The 17,929-nt window shown below is 37.2% G+C and overlaps 1 protein-coding gene across 1 annotated transcript in view; it reads right to left on the bottom strand.

Moving 5' to 3' along the window:
* LOC122806635 (cholesterol transporter ABCA5-like) overlaps positions 1–17,929 on the bottom strand; it is a 1,155,982-nt gene that overhangs the window by 818,056 nt on the left and 319,997 nt on the right. Inside the window, exon 10 of the mRNA XM_044077221.1 lies at positions 5,906–6,040. Within this exon, the coding sequence (XP_043933156.1) occupies positions 5,906–6,040 (135 nt within the window). The remainder of the gene's footprint in view (positions 1–5,905; positions 6,041–17,929) is intronic.

Here is a 17,929-nt window from a genome sequence, read left to right as displayed (position 1 = left end):
TATGCAAGTGTACACAAACCAAGCACAGCCACACAGTATGTTGATGAAGCACAGTTGCTAACCATTTAATCTGACATGAAAGAGTAGGTGGCATAAAACATAGGTCAGGCCAGTAGAACTGTACATCAGGACAGGGAATCAGTAGGCACAAGTGCCTTTTGAAATGAAACTGTGCACTGCTGTTTAAGGATGCATAATGAGATGCAGAAAGTTAGCATTTTCTGTGTTACATGGCTCATTCCTATGTATGACACAGTCAGGCAAAATGTGCTCCATAGATATGAATATCACAGCATTACCATCAACAAACACATACATACACACGCATACACACCAATGTATCCACAGATGACTGTATGTGCGTGTGCGTGTGCACGTGTGTGTGTGTGTGTGTGTGTGTGTGTGTGTGTGTGTGTGTGTGTGTGTGTGTGTGCATGCACACGTGTGTGTGTGTGTGTGTGTGTGTGTGTGTGTGTGTGTGTGTGTGTGTGTGTGTGTGTGTGTGTGTGTGTTTGTGTGTGTGTGACCAAACTAATTTAATGTCAAATTAAAACACTAACAAAAAAGTTTGAATATACACAATACTAAAATAGATAATATCAAATTAAATATTATCAAGAAAGGAAAACTATTTACTCTCCCAGTATTAACTCTACCCCCCCCCCATAACACCAGCCTTAAGTTTGTCTGAATAATGGCAGTTGTACAGGAAGGTTTTTATGAAGGTAAGGTGTAGGGTTAGGGTTGAGGGCTGGGGCAGTGTTAGGATTAGGATTAGCACCTATTACTAAAGAGGTTGAGGTGGCAAAAATGACATCTAAACTTGACATAAGAGGTGACATGAACATCGAATATAAACTTTCTCCAGATTACCCTTTTCATCAACAGATTAAGTCTTTGGCCTTAATTAATTGATTTTATTGCCCACTTGAAAATACAAAAATACTGGTGGTGAGGGTATCTTTGCATTAGCTCCACACAATATGCCTTATCTAGAGTTATTGTCAGTTTTTTGTTTTAATGACCTCCCCATATATCTTAGTGCCATCAGGAGGTCTGCGAGCCAACTGTTATGAAGTTAAATCTTTTCATTCTAAGCTCTCAACCACTGGCTGATCAACCTTTCTCAAGCTGTCCATAGACTTTTCTCTTTCCTGCTTTAATGCTGTTTTTGCTGCTACTCTAATCACAACCAAAAACCCTTTATAAGTGAGATATGTATGGTCTACAGATCTGCCATGAGTTATTCTACCACCTGTGAAAAGGAAGAAGATGAGGAATCCCTTTCGCTGTCTCACAGGCATAAGAAGAAAATATTTATTTTATTTATTTTACATTTGTTTACCGGGAAAGTCAGAATGGACACAAGTCCTTTTTCAGCGGAGGCCCAAGGAGAAAAGCTCCAGTTATAAATATAATATTAACATATACTAGCATTCATAGAGTAACAGTTACGGACATTTCAACAATTTAACGAACATACAGGATACTATGTTGATGGTAAATAATACAAAAGTAAAACACATCCATTTCACTTCATGGCAAAAAGGCTTATATCACACATTGTTACAGCTGTAGAAATAACTGAATGGGTTAAAACATGTACAGATGTAGTTGCTACAAGATTGCTTCAAATGAAAAAGAGGGTTATAAACCTAAACAGAAGATTCCAGCTGTAGTTCAAAGAACCTCATAATCAAGTAAGAATTTGCCATACTGGCAGCAAAGCATCTTGTTTTTCAAATTCTGCAATGACGTCAAGTCAGCAGTCATAAAAAGTTCTGCATTACTATTGATTTTCTTCTCTATCTCGGGCATAGTGCAGCTTTATCCCCTTCTATCACCTTAGTGATTCTGACCCTACTTATTAAATGCTCTCATGATTCAGCAAAAATATCATAACCTAAATCCTAATCAACAGATCATAGTCTATTATTTGTCAGTGTATGGCTAGTATATTGATCCTTCATACAGATTTAGTTAACTCAACTCTTCACATCACTTTACCAGTTCTTCCTCCCTTATTACTGCATTTTCATAAATTAATGTAATTTCTTTTTCCTTTTTCCTCTTATATTTATAAACCAGTTGCAACACTTCCTCATAGTAGAGTCTTTTTCAGCTAGAAATCTGAATTACTTGAATACTTCTTTTCAGTCCTGCTACCTAAATGATTGGTATATCCAAAATGTTTTGATGTCATTACAGTCTAATTTCAATTATTACTATATTGGATTGTATTATATTTTACTGAATTATATCTTAGTTTGACTTCACTGAAAATGCAGTCTCCCAAAAAATCTAATAAATACATTTTGAAATCTTTCTTCCCATACACTGGTCAAGAACAGGCTAGTAAGACAAGTGCATTATTATATAGGATGCAACAAATCAAGCTGGGTAAAGGAAGTCACATCACTAAGCATGGAAACAAAGTGGGGAGATAAGGCTGTTGACATCTGAGGCAAATAATTACGGTTCTCATCTGTGCTCCTCCTACCAGTAGGAATTAGCAATACTAAATAACAGTGGAAGGGAGAGAGAGAGAGAGAGAGACAGAGAGAGAAAGTTAGAGAGTGAGAAACGTTGCATTGCCAGAAAAGAATAAGAGGGACTGTGGAGTAACAGCTCCATCTTACCAACTGTAAAAGTTAATCAAGCACAGAAAAGTCATTCATTGTCTGGTAATATATGATGCTTCAATCCTCTGGTAGTATAGGAGGCTTCCAGCAATCCCACCCTTTAAATATGAATACATGGATTAGGGATTAGTCAATACAAAGAACTAAAAAGAACATTAAAAGAAACAAGAATCATATTGTAGTCATGGGATCTTAGCAGTAACAGACTAGGATATGTGGCCAAGTTGGCAATGAGGCGTTAAGAGAATTTAGGATGGCAGGCTTGGAGCAAGCTTGGGAATGGCCATGTTGAGAAACATAGCCTCTTTTAGGTTGACTTAGGCCTGTTGGCAGATAGGAAATAAGCAAAATTTTGCTACAGGAGACACTGACCAGGATATATGCCCTGCAGGTAATTGGTATAGCTTTCGGATCAAGTGGTCAGTGTATCTTATTGAGTAGGCTAAAGGCTGTGAGACGCATAGGAGACTAATCTGAAAAGTTAAGTTCTGGCCAAAAATTGTGACACATGGCCTATAGGATGATGTCTCTATGCCTGGTGGCATTCAAGATAGACCCAAAAAGTGAACTGGAAACAGAATTAAATTACAGAGGGTATGTTTTAATATATGTGTGACGAAAGGAGATACTGCCAACCCAGCTAGCTGGAATTTTGTAAATAATTACATGTTATTGGCGAATATTGAAATGATTTATACATGATGCTTGTGTTACAAATGTATTAGAAATGTATGTTGTGTATATCAAACTGCTTATATAGATGTGTGTGTTGAAAAGGTATTTGCAAAATGCTTGTGTTTAAAATGCATCCACAGTGGGCCCTACTGGAAGAGAACAGAAATGTACATGCACTATTGTAACTGTTTAAATGTATATATTTTAACAGTGGAAACTGGAATACAAGAGATTAATTTCAAAAAAATACCCAGAATTAAATTACTTTATGGCTAGGCCATAAAATATGGTATCTTTCAGTTTTCAATGCAGCCAGAGACACAATGTCTGTACTAGGAAACTTTCTGTATTGTCTTTAGGGTGAAGTAATTACTAGTCTTGAAAGCATGAAGGAATACAATTGTTTTATGACTTCCAGCATCTGCCAGAGATCTGAGGAGAAGCACTTGTCTGTATATTTTCACAGGTAGATGCTAAATACTGCCAGCTTCATCAATGGGGGTTTCACCTGGGAATTAGGAGTCAGATGACAAGGAACGATGTAATTCTGCAAGCTATCCCAGAATTGATATTTTAGACATTAATTTGAGAAGTCTTTTAGTGAGACAGGGCATTCTGCATTCTGTCGTGGACCTGACAACAACTAGAAGATCCATTCAAGACATCTGCCATGCTCTATTAGTAAGTTCCTAGATTACAGTCATTCCCTTAGATTCAGTCAGGAATACAGTAAAGCTAAGTTTTGATATTTTTCTTTATTTATTTGAGACTGTCCTGCAATGCTGTTTTAAATATTTCCTGTGGTATTGAACTCTGATGTCACTATGAATATATTTTTAGTATTGTCTTGTTTTTTTGTTATTTATTATTAGATATATTTAAACATTTCATTGTGGCTAATCTGTGTAGACTTGTATATTTATTTGGTGACACTATGTGGGCCACTCCTGATAGCTTTGGTCTTGGTCAAACTACCATTTGTGTTAATATATTAATATTACTCAGTAAGATTGGGCAACCTTTGCTAAGGTCCTTAAAGTTGCTGATAAGGAGTGATTGGTGACATTACTAACTACATTATAGTCTGTGAAGAAGGGGGACATAGCTACTATACCTGTGACAGCCTTTCTCAGGTGTGTGTGCATAAATCAAACCTCAAACAGTGTGCATGTCAGCTACTTGGGCAGGGATATGAAGCACTGGTTAGACAGAGAGGGTGCTGGATGTCTTGGCTTGGTCACTCAGCTGAGATCTCAACTCTATAGCTGTGCCATTGGGGAGTCTTATTGGGGATCTGGAGAAAGGTAGAGGAACTAACCCTGGACTGACTGTGGTCTCTGTGTGCTCTTAAGGGAAATTGAACTTGATGCAGAGAGCTGCATCTAGAAATACTATGTGTGTACCTGTTATCCTCCCAGTATATATCCCCCACTGGTGCCAGTGGTGAGGATTGAGGCTCCTTGATTACTGGTCCAGTGGTGGGTCGTCACAATATGCAAACACAATTCAAGGAAAGAAAGAAAGAAAGAAAATCATGACTTTGGATTACATGGTTATGCATCTTTGCAATTAGATTAGCATTTAATGCTTCAATTTACTGCATTGACACACTTCTGTTGGTGTAGTGAAATTCATTGTGCTTACTTGTACATCATCATCAAAACTTAAAAGCACTGTGCTATGAAAGACTGAAAAGCCCTTAATACAATTGAAAAAAGGAGATATGCATGTTACAGATCATTAGTGACTACTGGTAACTCTGGTGACTGCAAACAGGGTACAGCATTTGTCCTTGATTTTATGGGGGAATTATTATACTGAATTCAAAGGAACAAAGCAACCGTGAAATGTTGATGATCTACCACATTTAGCTTATGAAACTCTGAAGAGTCAAAAATGGCAGATCATGTGGAAATACAAAGTGAGGAAAAAGGAATGGGCAGCATAAGGACTGACTGCAGTGGTGGACGAGAGAAAGGCTTGAGATAAGCAGGAGGATGGGGGGTACTCCTCAGCAGACAGTATTGCTTAAACACCCATCCATTTTTTGGATAATAAGGATCTGCCTACCAATTCTATCACATGCAATGAATTTTCTTGTTAGCTTCCTAGTTGGTTCATTAAAGGATTCTCCTGGTGCTCTTTTGATTCTGTCTGACTTCCTGGAAAAACTACTTCTGCTGCCTATTTCACCACATCCAGTATGAAATGCCATTATTTAGTCACAGAAAATGCATATAAGACAAGAATCACTCAAGAAAAAATCCATCTTTATTATAGTATAGGCAGTGGAAAATGGGAAAACTGAATTAGATTCAAGAAGGGAAGAAATTAAGTACCAATAAAGTTTTGAGTTATATGCTGTACCATTAATATTTTTCCTATGGTTCTAAAGCATGATCCCAGATTATTTACTTAAAAATAATATCATACATATAGAATGTCTCAATAGTCCATTGATCTAACAGTAGATTTGAAAGCACTAGTATTTTTGTACTTCTGACAACTGCACTAATACCTTGACAATATTGCAGTTAACATTTTTATCACACTGACACATATTTATCATGGTATAATGTGGCACTTACTTCAAATGGTTCACTCCAAGTATGGATAGTGTCACTGCAGTTTAGCTTGATGCAAAGCAGGTTGCTAACAATGCTGATCAATACAGGAAGGGAATGGATTACATTCCTGCTGAACACAGCTTGAAATCTAGAAGTCTAAAAAAAAACAAATGCAGTCTTATATTTTTGTTCACATTGTGTTAGGTTTCTCTACAGATATGCATCACGGTTTTCAAAAATGTAACATTTTCAGAGATTGAAAAGGTGCTTAAATATTTTAATGAATTAATTAATTTATTTATTAATTTATTTGCATTTGTTTACCGGGATGGACCACTCGTCCAAAAAGTGCCCATTTTCAGTGGAGGCCCGGGAAGAAAAGCTCCATAGTGATTTATACAAACAACAACAAATCTATCAACTATAACAAGAGCTGACAATGAAATAGGTTTTTAACAAAGTAAAATTAGGCAATGAAGCAATACACTTATAAGACTCTCTACTGATTCTACCAGTATGAGCAATAACAGCAAAGGATTACTAATCAGGAGATAGGAAGGATTAAGAAGGCGGGTAGGATGGAAAAGGAGTGAAGTGGAGGTGGTAGTGGGAGAAAAAAGTCAAGTTATGGAGTGTGAGGAATTGGCACATGAGCATAGCCACTGTGAGGACAGATGTTGTTTTAAGGATTTTTTGAAGAGAGATGCACTGCTAGTGGATCTTAGAGTTTGTGGGAGAGAGAGTTCCATAATTTAACAGTGGAGAAGGAGTGGAGTATTTTGTCAGTGGAGATGTTAGGTTTGTTAATCTGCAAAAGCATTTAATTCTCGGAACGGAGGGGTCTGTTTGAGTGATAGGGTTTAAATAGAGAGGAAAGGACAGGGCAGCTGGCAGGACTGAATATTAGTTTATGGGCTGCTGTTAGTTATATATATGTGAGATGATGGGGAAGTTCTAGCCAGTTTAGTATGTGAAGAGAGGCACAGTGGTGGGATGAATTTTTTCTGTTAGTGATACATTTTGCAATTTTGTTATAGCAAGAATTGAAGTTGGATTTTAGACTGGCCAGTATGTTAGTAAAGAGAGGAGCGCCATAGATGCGATAAGGAACAGGAAGGAGGAGGCAAGTGATAGTTTTGAGGAGAAATTGAGGAATGTTTTGTGGCGGTATAGCAATGACAACGGCTACTACAGTTTGCTTATGAAAGACTAGTAGCTTAACATGAATCAGAAAGAAACACAGTACTTGGATTTAGTGGCATTTGTTTTTATAGGTTACGCACGTACACTATCTTTATACTACTGTAGAAATTATTCTGTTTCAGACTTCTGAGACAGTTTATACATTTCATCATGTTGAATTGTCAGTGTTCATTGTGAATGAATCAAACTCAGGATATTGACAGACCTTCAAAGAGTTTGCAACCAGCATACCCAGAAATAAAAGCTATTTCCCCTATCCAAGCATCCAATCTCATTTTAAATGAGCAACTAAATCAATATTTCTAATTCTAAGTGGGATAGAATACAATCACCTACCAGCTTAAGAATGGGAAGAGTTTTGTAATACCTTATCTCTACCAAGTATTGTATCCACAAGGTAGTTATTATTTCTTGTAGTCATCTCTTATTTATTTCCATGCTGACAGCATACATGCTGACAGCATAACTATCATTATGAAAACATTTATGTATAACAATTAAATCTCCTCTCATCAATCTATTTTAATAGACAATGGGACAATTTCTTTAGCCTGCTACTATATTTCATAGCCCTTAGTCCTATTATTTCTCTAGTAAAGTGCTGCTGTGCGTCCTTGGCTGAGCGTCTACACCTTTACTTTTGCCCTGAATTATCCCTTGTGATTACGCCTGGGTGGACACCTAGACCTAACTAAATCTAATACAAGCTCAGCCAACTGCTCAAAGCAATTATAACAAACTCTGCTGCCTCATCCCCTTTTGGAAATTGAACCAAGCTTCTCCCAGAAGAATCCAAGGAAGTATGTGTATCTGCTGCTAAGCCTTGAACTACTATAGTTTTTAAGCCCTGCTAGGTGTTTCAGTACGCTCCCTGCCAGGAAAGCCAGCAGCCTAAACCCCTCTTATTTTTATATCTCCGCTCTTCCCCCTCATCTAGTTCCTTGATTTACTCTTGCTCCCTTCTCCCTTCAGTCCAACCCAATCCAGGGATTGCCCTGGTGGGCTAAGGTGCACTTCAGCATTTGTCCACTAGATGGCATCATCTCCCCACTAATATTGACTTCAATTCACATACTTCTTGTACTCTCCTTAGCTCTAGCTTTTCTTTTTCTCTCTCTCTCTCTTAAAACATTATAGCCCATTCTAACCTACTATATCCAAGTCCCCTCTACTTACCCTTCTGCAATTCAATACTCCACTGATAGGTTCTCGATCCTCTCCTGCCCTCCTTGGTTTTACCCGCTCCATTCGCCCTGCGGACTCACTCCGCTCCCCTACCCTGCCCCCAAATCTCACCCGCCCCCAGCACCTCTACCCTTATTACCGCATAACCACACTCACTACATACCAGACCAATCAGTCTCCAGTACTCTGGAAACACTCATTCCTTTTCCCGCCCAAATTAACCTTCATTCATCTCTCCTAGATTATCCCACCTAGCCAATTAGATTCCATTATTACCTCAACACCCACTCCCAAACCACACCCCCACCAATCCTTATACAACTCTCCACTCTTTCACCACTATTTAGGTACTTACCAGATCCTTTACATATAAACCTCTCTCACTTCTACATCTAATTCAACAACAACACATCACCTCTAAGTAGCCCATTTCATCATGCTTTCAAAATCCTCATTCATCTCCTTTTTACTATTTCTACTTCTTAACTTAACCTATCTTTACTACCTCACCCAGCCCAGTAATTCCTACCACTCACAATCCTTCCATGTAACTAACCATCTTACCTCTTCTCTCCCATACTCACACACCCCAATTTCTCCCCACCTATTTCCTATAAAAAACTTCTACTTTTTCCATATAAACTTATCACCACACATAAACATTCTACCCTCATAGTAACTAGCAAATCCTTCAAAATCATAATAGAACCTAATCTATTCTCTAAACTGTCCAATTACCTCTCTAACCCAATCCTATACTTAATTATCAGTCTATTATCAGGTGATATCCATCCTAACCCAGGCCCCCCCACCTCAACCATTACAGACAAGTCCATATTACTTACTTCTTTAAACTCCCAAAGTATAGTTAACAAAATCCCAAACCTCCATGTCTGGCTCATACATAATAAACCTGACATCCTATCCATCTCAAAAACATGGTTAAAACCCCATATAAAAGACTCTGAAATAATTCCACCAAACTATTCTAGCATTAGAAAAGACAGGTCCCACAAAAAAGGGGGAGGAGTAGCTCTCCTATATTCATCCTCCTTGTCAGTTACTCCCTATAACAAACCTACTGCTCAATTTAATAATGCTGAACTACTCTTAACACTACTTCAAGTTAACAAACACAAGCACATATATATAGCTTCCCTCTACATCCCCCCAGGGGATAATATTTCCACACTCAAAGACATCCTCTCCTGGTTCTCCAATAATATTAGCAATGAAACAATTATCCTAGGAGACATGAATATTAATTGGGCCTCCATTCAGTCTCCTACAAACCCACTTAACATCAACCTCTACAATTTTTCACAGCTAATCAACTCTATAACACACCCCTCAAAAAACCTCTTTAGCGGCAGTATTCTGGACTGGATTTTAGTCTCTCATCCCCATTATTTCTCTGACAGTGGTACTCTTCCCAACCCTCTTAGTGACCACATACCCATCTTCACGCATCGACTCCCCTTATTCCTACATCACACCCATAATTATATTACTGTCCATAACCAAAAAAACTTTAACCCATCAACCTTTATTAACCCACTAAAAGCAATACATTAAAACTGTCTAAAAACACTACTTTTAGATAATGCAGTTGTCCACTTCAACTCAACATTTTTAAAGCTGCTAGACTTCCATGCTCCCTTAAGGACAAAGAGAATAAAAATTAAAACTGCCCCTTGGCTTTCCAAAAACACACTAGCAACCATGCGTCACAGAGATAAAGTCTGGGCACACTACCAGAAAAACAGGACCCCCTCATCCATAATGAATATAAAACACTTAGAAATAAAGTAAAAAAGCTCATCATCTCTGATCAACAAAATTACTTCACCATACTCCAAAACAATAACAAAACAAATCCTCAGAAATTCTGGAAAGGTATCTCTACTCTACTTAACCCCAGCAAACCAGACACCCCCACCCCAGACCCTAATGCCCCTGATACAGACTTAGCTACCCAATTTAACTCTTTTTTCATTGAATCTATTTCCAAATTAACCTCTTCATTCTCTAACAACACCACATTCTCCAATTCACCCCCATCCTCCCCTACCAACACTTCACCCTGCACTGCTACCACTCCCTCACTCTCATCCACTAGCTCTCTACCCTCCACCTCTTCTCCTACTCTCATTTCCTCCTCATATTCTTCACCACCTAACACCCACCCTCCACTCTCCCCACTATTCTCATTAAAACCTATACCCACTTCCATTATAAAAAACTCCTTCTGAAACTGAAGCCATGCACTAATGCTCTGGATAACATCCCTTCTTACTTTCTTAGCATAGCTGCTGAAGCAATTGTCTACCCCATTAGCATTCTTATCATCCGCTCTATCCAAGAAAGCATAGTTCCCCAAATCTGGAAAAAGGCCTTTATCATACCTTTACATAAAGGTGGCAAAAATAACAATGTTACTAATTTCCACCCAATCGCTATCTTGTCTCCCATCTCTAAACTCCTAGAAAAGTGTATCCAACTTCAACTCCTACCACATCTCTTAGATAATCACCTACTAACTCCCACACAACATGGATTCAGACCAAGTCACAGCACTATGACAGCCCTCCTTTCCTTCCTTGAAACTGTTAACAAAGCCCGAGACTCCGGTCTTATTGTTTCTACCCTACTACTTGACCTCTCTAAGGCCTTTGATACTATCTCACACAGCCTGCTTTTAACTAAACTCTCAAAACTTAACCTATCTCCTTCTTCTTTGAACTGGTTCTCCAGCTATTTATCCAACAGATATCAAGCAGTAAAATGGAAAAAGGCCACCTCCTCATTTCTAAATACCCCAACCGGAGTTCCCCAAGGCTCCATATTGGGTCCCCTCCTCTTTAACATATTTATAAATGATTTCTGCAACTCTATCCCTTTCTTAAACATCATCCAATATGCAGATGATTCAACTATAATCTGCTCTGCCGCATCTATCCCTACACTCCTAAAGCTTACTCAAGATGCTTTTTTAACCACTGAGCAATGGATGAAAAGAAATCACCTAGCACTCAATGCCTCTAAAACCAAATTAATGGTTTTCACCCCCTCTAAAGTCACCTATTTCAATATAAACACATTCTCTATTACTAGTCAAAATAACACACCTCTGGAACTGGTGTCAGAGACCAAATTACTTGGGGTCCAAATTGATAACCAACTCAAATTCAACTCCCATTTACAACTAAATATCAAAAAAAACCATCAAAAATTAGGTATGCTGTATCGGCAAAATCACTGCCTTATACCTGCCACTAAAATCACTCCTTCTACTTCCTTTCTTATCCCCTCCCTTCTCTATGGAGCTCCACTTCTAACTAATGTACAGTCTTCTCTGAAAACACAACTTTCTTCTTACTATGACAAAATCACCAAGTTCGCTACCAGCCATAAGTCCTCCACCCACCACTGTTCCTCTCTCCAACAACTAAAATGGCTAGAACTACCCAAGCATCTCATCTATACTCAACTAACTCTTGCACACAAGCTCATTTTCAACCCCTCCCTCTGTCCCTCCCTGTCTTCTGCCTTTAAAATGCACCTACCTGATAGAGTATTAAGGTCTAACAACCAAAATCTATTAGAAGTGTACAAACCAACTCGTCCCCCAGGTAAAAATCTTCTATCGTATGGTTTAGCATGCCTCTGGAACTCCCTACCACCATCTATTCATATCACCTCTAACCATTTTATTTTCAAAAAATCCCTTCATTCACATCTAGTATCCCAGTGGGAATGCTCTTGCTCCCACCCCACATAACTAACACTGGCAATTTCCATCTCCCTTTCCTTCTCCTGATTACACCTGCAATTTCCTTTTATCATTTCTCCTAACTCATACATTCTTCTTATTATTATTGTATCTGCAAGAATACACTACGCTGTACCTCTTAAGTGTATGATTCCTGATATGTAATTGACTTCTCATTATTTACTTTGCTACATTCCTTCTTAGTCTGTATCATCTGTAAGTTTCATCAGTAGTTTGTATTATTTGTAATGTTTGCTGTATTATTTGTAATTTTTTGCTTGTATCTTTTACATTTGTATAACTATCATATAACCTACTGTAACATCGATTGTTTGGAGCTTTTCTCCCCAGAACTCCATTTAAAAGGGGTTCATTTTGGCCCAATGGACTATCCTGGTAAACCAACTGCAAATAAATAAATAAATAAAAATAAATAAAAGTAGTTCTGAATCCTTTCCAGTCTGTCAAGCTGCAGTTATGCATACAAATGAATACACCAAATTTCTTAACAGGATATATTAGTGCTTTATAAATTGGTAGTAAGAAATTGTTCACCCTGCTGACAACAAATCTATATAGATTTGTAACAACATCCATTAAATGTAACTCAAAACATAACATTTTCTCAACTTTTATGCTCAGGTCCATGACGGCATCCACATCACTAAGTTGGCAGTTGTCTATTGCATAAAGATAACAAAAGGTATCACTTCCGTAATGCATGATAACATTAACATTTATAGTATTAGAAACAGCCCACTGATATAACTCATCCAAATACCCCTGCAATCTATATTGGCCGTTAAAACACGTTACAGCAGAACTAATTTTAGGATCATCTGCATATTTACACAACCATTCCTTATTAGACCAGGGAAATATGCCTAAACAGACCAAAAAAAAAACAGATCCTAAAACAGACCCTTGTCGGGCACCAGAATTAATTATTTCCCCTTGGATAAGGTATCACTAAGTCTAAATCTGCATGACCTACATTATAACCAGTTCTTTACCCATCTAACAAAATTTAATTACCATCAATGAGATAACTCTATGCTGGGAAGTAGTGTCAAAAGCCCTGTCGTTCTCCAAACATATAACATCAACAAGTATCTCCTCATTCAAGACCTCCATGAGATGTTGATAAAAATGAAATCAACAAACAAGACTGACCTTGAACAAATCCATGTTAGGTATGATCCCTCTCATTATTCATAGATTTAATAATACATTCAGACATAACTTTCTCAAAACATTTACTATAAAATAGGTCAACCTAATTGGTCTGTAATTCTCAACCACAGTGGAGTCCCACTCTTTATATACAAAGACAACTGATGCCTCTTTCCACAAACTCAGGACAAACCGCATCTCCAAAGATTATTGAAAAAAAATAAACAGGCATTAGATCCATAATAATGGATCTGGGCCAGCAGCAGAAAATGGTTTACTGTATTTTAAACACATGCTCAGTATTATTGTTAAAAAGTTTGGACACATCATAAAACTTGAGAGTTTAAAGCATTCTCATAATTATCTATTGGTAATATAGCTATAGTGTCTGAATAGACATATGCCAGTATCTTATTATCAGTAATTAACCGATCCTTTACCGGTAATTAACCGATCCTTCACCATAAAACTATGCACCCCATTATTATACTTATACAGCTTGAAATGTTTAGAGAGAGCTTTTTTTATAAGTTTCCATAAATATTCACTCCTGGTAGCCCTCAAATGTCTACTGAAATTCTTTCTAGCCAGTTTATATATCCCCCTCACTAGTTGCTCTGGGATATATCCTCTACTTCTTCCAGAAATATTTTATTCTTTTTCTAACCTTAGCCAGAACTCTCTGCCATCAACGTATCTTATATTATATATCTTTAACAGCTACCAATGGAACAGATTCTTCACAAATTGAAAAATATATGCTTTAAAAATTTCCCATGCATGACCTTTCCCTAATCATGGAATAAATAGTTCTGTAATAGGAATGGCTCAGTAATTTTTCATTCCTAATTAGTCTTGAGGTCCTATTTTATATTTTTATGTAACACTAACATGATCACATTCTACATTGTTCTATACATTTTTTAACTATTTTATCATTGTTGGCTAAAACAACATCCAGGATATTACAATATCCGGTAGGATCTTTCACTACCTGAATGTAACCAAACTCCCTTCTATTCTTTACCACCTCATCATTTTTACCTCCAACATTGGAACTATGATCCCACTGGACATGATGTGCATTAAGATCTCCTGCAATTATGTCATAATTATTGTTAAAATAAGAAGTAAGAGTAAAAACAAATTCCCAAGCCTCATCTAAAATTCGATTTGGTAGTCTTTAGAACAAACATACTCTAACCAGTGCTGTTATGGAAACAAGAGTTTTTGATAATATCAGCATAAAGAAAGAAAGTAAAAATTTAGAGTGCTCAAGAGAAAGAGTCATTATGCTACATAACGAGGACACAGACAGTATTATGGAAAAGTCATCTTGAGTATAAAGAAATTATCAGATGTGACAGTCCCAGTACATTATTTTAGAACATAAATTTTAGAATTCTACTAATCATTTATTGCGATATAAAAGTATCGGTAAACCATTGCATGACAAGAAATATGTTTTCCTTCAATTTTTGGACAGTTATTCTTCATTTTTTTTTTTTGTGTGTAGCTTTATAAAATGTTTATCTAGTATTTATAAGCTTCTCATTTTTAACCAAATGCTCTTATGGTATTTGCAAAATGAAATTCAAGCTACTTCTGGTGTACTCTTTAATCATTTCAATAGTTCAGTCTGTAAGTAGGATGTCTGCCTATATCCACAGATCATATGAGTACACAGCTGAGCTTTCTGTATGTGTCTTCAATTATTAGGAGCTTGGAAATCATTTGCTCACTCCTGGTAGGTGAAAGAAGTGAGACTTCAGGCCCTGTGGACTGTTTGGGAGAGTTTCTCCTTTCCACAATGCTGTGGTCCATAGAGATTAATACTATATGTTTGTAAGTTGGGGGTGCAAGGGAGCTTGTCCCCCTTGCAAAAATATTTGCTTTGACCATTCTGCTTAATATACATGGAACTGACAGCTTTCACACTTCTAGGAGTGAGCATGTGTGTTCTGAGTGATCATGTTATGTCATTTCACATCATACTATATAGTTATAAGTATATTTCGCAACTTAAATTGGATCTACAGTTTTAATGTCAGCTATAAGCATGTTGAATAGTAACCACAAAATAGACGCAAGGGGTACATCACCTATTATATGTGACTCTTTTGGCATTTCTCCTACTAGTTCCACACACTTTCAACTGCATATCTAACCGAATACTGAACTATTTTTTTTTTTAGTTTCCACAGCTCTCTGTAATGGCTACATAATGGTGTCAAATGTTTTCACTAGATCTAATTACAGAGCTGGAAGAGATAACAGATAAGCATGTACCACAAAAGCTGAAACTTCATGAAAAAATATGGCCAGATTTAGGAAACATGGGATACCTTTAGCAAAGTAATACTGGTTTTAATCTAATAAAAGTAGGACTTCACTATCCATATCAGCTAGGGAGATGATTGCTCTTTCTAGTAGGTTATACAGCGTACATGTTATATCTATCAGCCTGATATTTACAGGGTCATATTTATAAGCATCTTTGTGGATAGGACTTTACCTCTTCTCTGGTCTTAGCTCCTCTATACTCCTTACCATGTTAATAGCTTGTTTGGTATGAGACTATCACATTCAATGGCTTTATTAAATAAAAATAATGCTTACTTTACTAAACTATCCTTAGCATTCCATGAAACAGCCCTAGGATGTTATTTGGAGCCACAAACACAATACCGTGTCATGAGCCCTCAGGGATACAAGAGGATGAAGAATTAGTGTAAGCCCCTAGCCAGACAATAGATAGTCCTTCTCTAGACCAAAGACAAGAACCACATTTTAAGCTAAATCAGGTATTCTGTTACCTTTGAGGGACCATTATAGTTTAATTTGTGATTCTGAAATTTAGTGGAAGGTTTAATGGGGGTATTAGGGTTGAAGGATGTATGAATGTACAAGAACCAGTTCTGAGTGATGACTCCAAAGTTTAGTTATTTATTCTCCTCATAAAAGTGCAGATACTAAATCACATAATTACAATGAAACTATTAAACAACCCTGGAGCTAATGATTTACTGGAAGACTATGAGGGCTGCTTTGGCTTGACTGCACCATTGGAGAACAGTATCCCAAGCTCCAGAGAGGCAGGGACAACCACAACTGGTACAGAAGAGGATGAAAGAATCAGAAGAGGTAAATTATTGTTGGTAAGTCTCTTTATTAAATATGGGTTCATAGGCTATTACTAGTTACTTGATCAGGTAGACCATTTTTAACCTAGCCTCTACAATTACCACAATTTATTACCCTTTTCATGGATGTGTTGTATGTACTGGGGATGTATTTTCAGCTTCCCATCCACTCAGCCAAGTTGCATTTAAAGAGACTGAGAAAACTACTTTGTCTATTATGAAGAGGAAGTTTGTTCCAGAGGAAAACAAATCTATTGTGCCAACAGGCTTGGTTCATGTTATGTTGAATGTTAGGATATTTAGTGTAGGTGTGTAGGGTGTTGATGTTTTTAAAAATATGTAGGAGGTCACTCAGGGCAAGATCATCAGAGGTCATATAGGCCAGGCAGTGGTCAACCTTTAGGAGTCTGTAGGAGACTAAGAAGAGTGGGAGAACTATATTTAATTATGGTCCAAATAAAGGAGGTGTAAAGAGGTATATATTTTTGGACAAGGGGAAACATCTTTCTTAATTAGCTGTTCTAAATAAAAGGATTTCTTAACAATCATGGTTACATGGTGGTCAAAGAACTCATAGTCAACAAATATGGCCAGACCTCTGATGACAGTGTCTGTCTTGAGAGTGTCTTATCATCAATGTGGTAGGTGCAGGGGTGTTACAGCTTGCCAAATGATGCAGTGCTACAAGAGACCATGGTTGTGGCAACATTTGTTTGTGTGCATTAGACCTTCCTATACTATTGGGGGGTACCCAACAGAGTTTATGACAGCTTCAAGTTTAGAAATATCAGCAAACGTAGTCTGCCAGCAGCTTTTGATATCATCTTTAGCACCAAAAAGAGTAAATACCACACAGGAGTGGCCCCAGTACTGATTCTTAACAGATTCCACTGGTAAAGAGCTTACTAGAGTAAAGTATTCCCCGGATCTTAATTTGCACAGTTCAGCCCATGAGCCAGTTTGCTATCCACTGGCAATTATTGCGGTTTATGTTTATTTTAATGAGTTTATCTATGATGCCAGAATGAGGAATAGAACTGAAAGCCCCATTGAAATATAAACAACATTTGACAAGATTTGATAAATACTTTTCCTCTAAAACAATAGATCTTATGAAATCGTACTGGCCTTATGTCAAATCTCTTGTACAGAATGGCTTTAAAACTCAGATAATTTTTCCAGCATAAGAATACACCTGTCTAATGGAATAAGATGTAAATTTGCCTATGTCACAAGTGATAATTCAATAAAGGTGTTTAAGAAAAATAATTTGTAACATTCTGGAGGAAGCTGCCACTTTTGTTAAAAAAAACATTATACCAATGTCTAAGAATATGGACTGGTCATCTCCTTCTTAGAAAAGAACCTTAGACAAAAATGCTTGGACTGACATGAAGAAAAAAAACACTGATTCCTTATTTTCTATCTTCAGCAAAACCACTAAACATATAGTCAAGTAATAACTGTTGTTTGAATACATTGTTTATTGTTTTCTTCTAACTAACAATCATCTTTTTTGTACCAGTCAATATCTATGCAGCTTTTTAGATCTAATATTGAAACAGCTTT

The sequence above is a fragment of the Protopterus annectens genome, chromosome 7.part0 (genome assembly GCF_019279795.1).
Source record: "Protopterus annectens isolate FY-2018-M chromosome 7.part0, PAN1.0, whole genome shotgun sequence".
NCBI lineage: Eukaryota > Metazoa > Chordata > Ceratodontiformes > Protopteridae > Protopterus > Protopterus annectens.
This window is presented reverse-complemented; position numbering and strand designations above follow the sequence as displayed.